At 34.6% G+C, this 6,345-nt stretch overlaps 1 protein-coding gene across 18 annotated transcripts; it reads right to left on the bottom strand.

The window, feature by feature from the left end:
* Positions 1–1,500: 1,500 nt before the first annotated feature.
* Positions 1,501–5,939, bottom strand: LOC107878166 (lysM domain receptor-like kinase 3). Of its 18 annotated transcripts, none has more exons than XM_047393842.1 (12): positions 5,431–5,939; positions 5,314–5,318; positions 5,066–5,188; positions 4,623–4,828; positions 4,112–4,201; positions 3,334–3,427; positions 3,079–3,230; positions 2,912–3,003; positions 2,710–2,831; positions 2,505–2,608; positions 2,137–2,235; positions 1,501–2,045 (listed from the first exon to the last, which is right to left on the bottom strand). In XM_047393842.1, exons 1-9 carry the CDS (start codon positions 5,499–5,501, stop codon positions 2,795–2,797), a joined length of 870 nt encoding a protein of 289 aa, XP_047249798.1. In that variant the 5' UTR covers positions 5,502–5,939; the 3' UTR covers positions 1,501–2,045; positions 2,137–2,235; positions 2,505–2,608; positions 2,710–2,794. The 18 variants fall into 18 exon arrangements, with proteins under 18 accessions (XP_047249798.1, XP_047249806.1, XP_047249797.1 ...); XM_047393850.1 differs by having other exon boundaries at positions 2,710–2,786; XM_047393841.1 differs by having other exon boundaries at positions 2,505–2,831.
* Positions 5,940–6,345: the final 406 nt, after the last annotated feature.

The raw sequence follows: 6,345 nt of genomic DNA, 5'->3' as shown, positions 1-6,345 counted from the left end.
AAATGAATTAAAACAAGGAAAAAAATAAAGTTAAGAAAAAAAATTAAAATAGAAGCTGAGAGACAAATAGGAATGAAAAGTTTAAAAATATTAGAGGTGTAGAAAAGCAAAAATGTACTTATACATAAAAAACCAAGGAAGACTAGTCTTTAAAGATTTTTCTTATGCAAGTCAAAAATCCAAAACCACCCACTATTGGGATCATCTCTTGTAATTTCCTGAAAATTGATGGGTTATATTTTGGTGGAGAAGATGATTTTGGGAGTGAGCGGGGGGAGGGGGGTAATTTATTGATTGTTTTTTTCAATTTAAATTAATTATTTAAAAATTATTTTTGGACAAAAATGACAAATGCCGTCATATCATTCGTCACTTTACACGTTAGCAATGCGTGTGTTACACGACACATTACATACTTTTGCTGATTGTGTAAAAAGTGTCAAAGTGATATATCGAGACGTTAGTTGAGTTAATGAACAATATCGACTTTAGGTGTCAGTGAAAGATCATGCAAAGTTTAAGTGTCTGTCGATGGATTTCGCCAATTTGAAATTATCAAACCATCTAATGGGAAAAAAAAAAGTAGATTTCTTGCATAATTGCCTTAAAAAACGAACATATAAAAAAGGTATTGCTGTTGTCTTTTTTCATTTATCTGTCACTAGGGGTGGGTATGGTACGGTACGGTATTTTAAACTTAGGTACGGTTACTTCAATTTTCGGTATCTAAAAGAACAATATCATTACCATACTAAATTAGTTCGGTATGGTTCAGTATTTTTAAATTCGGTTTCAATATTTTACGGTATGGTAATTCGGTAACTATACTTTATTTGATTTCTAATTACATATATTCATATAAAAAAACTATAACTTTAAATTTTAAAAACGTCTCAATCATGTTAGGCTAACAACTATCTTTGTTAATCAATTACACAAATAACATTTCAATCACGATTGAATAGTCCGAGATGCAAATTCTGAACAACAGTACCTAAACTTAAGCATAGTACTCCTAAATAATAAGCTTCCCAAAAATTTATTTTTGAATAAAAGTTACTTTTGTGTTCACTTGGCTAATGCATGATATATAAATATATTTAATAATCTTAAATATAATCTATATATATATATATATATGAGTTTTATATGTTATTAAAAAACTTGGTGCGGTATACGATATTTATTGCATAAATACCAAATACATTACCAAATACCAAAATAATTTAAAATTCCTACCAAATACCATAACATCCATATTACAGTATAAAAATATTTGATTTCGGTCTGGTATTCGGTATATACCATACCATGCCCACCCCTATCTGTCACTGGACAATAGTAAACAAAACAACGGCAAGAGCTCCGAGCTCGTGTAACACATTAATTTTGGCTCAGCTCATGTGTAATTATATTCAAAATTTGTTTTATTATGTACAAATAATCCTAGCCAGAAGCCCAGAACCAATATGAAAAAGGATTGTAGTCCAGAATGCATAAAGTAAAATCTTGACTACGACTCTCATATTAATCAACACTGCTCGTCATAGCAGCAGACAACAAGGTCTTTCCCCGTGAGGAAATGTTACTCCGACTCTGATATTAATCAACACTGCTCGTCATAGCAGCAGACAACAAAGAAAACCGGTATTTGCCCGTGAGGAAATGTTCCATTTCTAACTCACAAAGTTACACTAAATGTTACAAATCAAATACATCTTTCTATGTTTTCTTACACTATATTCAAGCAAGTACTATACAAGTAAAAAATGCACTAGTAGTACATTGATCCAATGCTTAAACAGAATGATCTTGGTCTCGCTCACAAGCAAGGATCAGAATGAAATATTGATTGCACGTGGAAGCAAGATATTGGTTTGCTACCTTCCAGACATAAGATTTATCTGACCTTCATTTCCATAGAAAGATCCAACATCTCAATCTTCTGTCGACGAAGAGAGTGTCATTAGCGCAACCACTATTAATCTCATACTTGGCCTTGTTAGGGGATTCTCATGGGTGCAAGCTTTGGCTAGCTGTGCCATCTGTGATTGATGAAGACATGGACTTCTGTAAGAAGCAAAAAGAAACAACTACTGTACCTAACAATGCTAGTTTCATTTAAAAATCTAATACCTTCCTGACAGAATCAAGGGGATAGTCGTCTCCAAGTCTTGGGTCAACTAGTTTGGGAAGGTATTCATCAGGATCTGGCTGACTAAGTACTTCTTCAAACTGTGGTCATCAGAATGCAGAATAGGTATCAATATATTACTGAAAACTAGCATCACAGCGTTAAAACAATTACAAATTACAGTAAGTTTTAAATTGCCTGTCCAATTGAAGGACACTAAAAAGGGAATGAGGGGCAAACGTATAACCCTTTCAAAAAAAAATGATTCTGCTTAAGCTTATAAAAGATCCATGCAACCGCACCACTGAAAAAAGAAAAATGCAAAAGGAATTTAACAAAGCAACAAGACCCTTTGAGTCAGTTACAGAACCATTTGGCTTGACAATCGCTTCCTTCGCCGAAATTAGTTCATATAGGACAACACCAAAAGCATAGACATCAACTTTAGGAGAGACATCACCATACTGCGCATACCTGTAGAAAAGCAATGTGCAAATCTGTCACATGAGGCACTCATAAGAAACACTTCAATTAGAAAGCAACAATTTAAGCTTTGAGCAAGACGTTGAAAAAACCTTTGTTTTTAATTAGAACAACCCTTTTCCCAACTGACTGTGTACTGATCACCAGTCACTTAAAAAGAAGGATGCAACTACATAATTATGGAACAACTTTCAGAATAATAATAGTGGATGCTCTGCTTCAAAGAAAAAAATAGGGTAAGTAACAATTCGGTCACTACTTTACGGTTTCAATTCAAAATAGGAAAACACTTACTCTAGAGGCATGTATCCAAATGTACCCACAAGTCGTGTTTGCAAAGATGAGCTTCCAACTTTAGTCAGTTTCGTTAAACCAAAATCTGCAACCTAAATCAGATGATTAACACGATAACAAAATAGCCTCCCCCAATAGACAAACACAAAAAGGGTGCCTTGAAAAACCTTTGCATGGAAGTTTTTGTCTATCAGAATATTTACTGTTTTAATATCACGATGGATGTAAACTGGTACAGTATGTTCATGTATGTACTCAAGACCGCTAGCTGAATCTAGAGCAATTTGAACCCTCTTAGACCATGGCAATGGGTCCCTTCCTGGAGATAAATTGACCAGATTGAGTAGAAGTTCTTTAAGGAACCACCTATTACTGAAAGAGTGGTTGATTATGACATGTGATGTAATTCACATCAAAGATACCTGTACCACGTAGATGTTGGCCTATGTGGCCATTCTCAACATATTCATATACAAGGAAGAGGGAACCTTCAACACAATAGCCTATCAAGGGCACCTGCACTCGATATCAATGACACCATAAGTCCAAGTGTATAGGAAAGAAGAATTACACCATGTTTTGAGTTTCAACAGCCCTCCCGTTTAAGAAGTTATCCCCTGGAATCTCTTGGTTGCAGCAACTTTTGCACTTACTTCAGAACATCAAATCAAGAAAGTGGATTTTAATCATCCTCACAATGGTCACATATCCGTCCTGAAGTGCGTTATTACCCACACCAAAGAAGATCTCACTCATCACATATTTGTAACTAAATGTTTGAATCTTAAGATTTTACTTTTCCCAAGCATCCCTTGTTCGTTTAGCTTTAGTGCAGTTTGCATCACCCCTTCTCTTCTAGGCCTGAATTCTCTTCAGAGCACTCTAGGTGCATGTCAAGCAATTTATCCAGTTGTAAATGAGTGACAGATTGTAACAATTTTGATACACTAAGTATAGGTTTCAGGGATCATAACAAACATTGAAGTACATTCTGAGGTAATCACTTGATTTATGCTCTATAATAGGATAGAAGTCTCGAGCACAAGACTACAAAACTAATGCAATCAATTGGCTAACGCCATTTATTGTGAATTAGTTCGTACATATGTATGTATGTATGTATGTATGTATTCTCAAATGAGAAAATCATAAGAGCAGCAAAAGAGACATGCCTCTAGTGGCAGGGAAGTTAGTTTTTACCAGGTTCAGGTGATGAACATTTGTCAAGACCTTCAATTCAGCTAGAAACTCCCTCATAGCTTCCATGTCCATTTTCTTGATAGCCGCTTTCTGAAATAGGTTACAGCACAAAAAGTACGGGGTATAAACACACTTGAATAATTCTTTAAGTTGGTTATGGCTAAAACTTTACAACTAAATGTAACCAAAGAAAATCACGGGACATCCTACCCACTGGAGAAGTGAAATCATGACTCGGTGTTTAGGATTAACATATGTGAAAAGTATGCAGGATATAATGTATGTCAATGCATCACTGGAACATCACCAGATGACTAAGTTATTCATTTATTTGTAAAATGTTCTTCTGCACTTGCCTTCTCTGCTCTCTGTTATTACTTATTCCTGCTTTCTCTGGACTACTGTTTGCCCACTGGCCACTTATTTCATTAGACCAGAAGTTTTAAGAAAATCACTTCTTTCATAATATAACAGGTTATACCAAGAAGTAAGAATTAAGAATAGCTCAAACCTTGCCTCTGAGCTCAGCATAGTAAACAGCACCAGAACCACCTTGTCCAATTTTGTTAGCAATGCTGAAGTCATTAGTCGAAGTAGCCAGCTCTTCATAAGTGAACTCAACATATTTATCCACAGATATGCCTGAAAGCCCTGGAGAATTACCATCAGCCAAGCCATCGGAACCTGCAGCTTTAACTGTCGTGCTGCTTGCTGGGCCTAATCAAGACAAAAGGTAAACATCTAAGTTAACTAACAAACTTTGTTTTCTATAACTCTGATACTTTCTAAAATTTGGAAGCAGAAGTACAGGAAATATCCAATTCCAATAGAGAAATCAGCTACTTTAAATTGCATTGTCAACCTGAAAGTGATCCTAGTATAAGCACCTTAAGAAATCTGGTAAGTCAAATAAATGAATGTTAGAAGAACCAAAGAGTAGGGATCAACACCTACCATGACCAGACTGATGGAGGTGTGCTTTGTTCCTATAACATCCTACATAAACCAAACCAGCCAACAGCAAGACTGCTCGTATTGCCCCTATAGATATCCCAACTATAGCGCCACCAGACAAACCTAATTATTTGGAAGTATACAACGATAAGAGTAGGTAGCATAAAGGACTTCCTTTATCATCATGAATGGTCTGAAAATGGATAACAAATAAGCCAACATTGCAGACGAAGAAAGATCCAAACCACCTGTGCTGCAAATTAGAGGGGAGAAACAATACAAATGATATCAGCAATGTGCTAGCGAGTGGAAGATCAATAGAGAACAAGATGATCAGATATTAACATCAAATATCAATGAGCTACCTTGTTGATGGCAGTGGCGGAAAGTTCCCACTTTTATCTGCATAATGAAAGAATGATGGTTCAGACGACATTGTTTCTACATTAAGAACACATGAAAGAGGGAAAATCCTGTAGTAGGCACAAGCACTAAACCAGCCAAAGTATGTGCACTAAAGGCGTCATCACTCTCCAATTTCAGTTGGCAACTTAGACTATGCAGATATTGAAAAGGAAAACATCAAAAACATCATATGTTGAAGCTGGTCAGCTTTAAAAGCTATTAAGTAAAATGTATGAAGACAGAGTTATGTCAAAAAGATTTCATGTCGAAGCTAAAAGTAATTTGAAGTTATCGGTCTCTATTACTTTGGACTTCCGGTACCGAGAAACTTTAGCATCGTATGAAACAAGTCAAGGAATTGAAATGGATTAAAGGGAAGATCAAATAAAATACAGCGTAGAGAGTATCAAAGTCCTAAGTTGGTCAGACTCAGGTCCAGGTGTATAACAGATGCGGATCTAGAGGATGGTAGGGGTGGGGATAATTGGGTAAATTAAATATATTTATAAATGAATGTATTTTTATTTGTGCATAGATTTTCTTAACTTTTTAAAATATTTTTAGTTTTAATTTATTTGTTTTAGTTTTACTCATGTTCATATGTTGGGATGATTAAATTGTATTTAATTAAATGTTTTTCAGTGATATTCTTTAGTTTTTTTCTTAGTCGCTATAATTCTTGTATATTATTTTGAAGGTATTGTAAATATTTTATATCTTTTGTTCTAAAATATTCAATTAAATTCTCTTTCATAAGTATTTCTGTTAATCTTATTTCTTCCATATCTTGTCTCTAATATTTTAAATATTCAGAGTTTATCATTTTATCCGTAGTTGTAATACTGTAAATTTCTTTGTAATAATTTATTCTAATT

Source organism: Capsicum annuum, chromosome 7 (genome assembly GCF_002878395.1).
Source record: "Capsicum annuum cultivar UCD-10X-F1 chromosome 7, UCD10Xv1.1, whole genome shotgun sequence".
Classification (NCBI taxonomy): Eukaryota; Viridiplantae; Streptophyta; class Magnoliopsida; order Solanales; family Solanaceae; genus Capsicum; species Capsicum annuum.
The sequence above is the reverse complement of the archived record's forward strand: the minus strand, read 5'-3'. Positions and strand labels throughout refer to the sequence as shown.

Coding starts and splice junctions, on each gene's coding strand:
- LOC107878166 (XM_047393839.1), bottom strand. CDS start 5,501: ATGTCGTCTGAACCATCATTCTTTCATTATGCAGATAAAAGTGGGAAC. Junction 3,231..3,333: donor CCAACATCTACGTGGTACAG/GTATCTTTGATG, acceptor ATTTATCTCCAG/GAAGGGACCCATTGCCATGG. Junction 2,609..2,911: donor TTTGGATACATGCCTCTAGA/GTAAGTGTTTTC, acceptor GCTTTTCTACAG/GTATGCGCAGTATGGTGATG.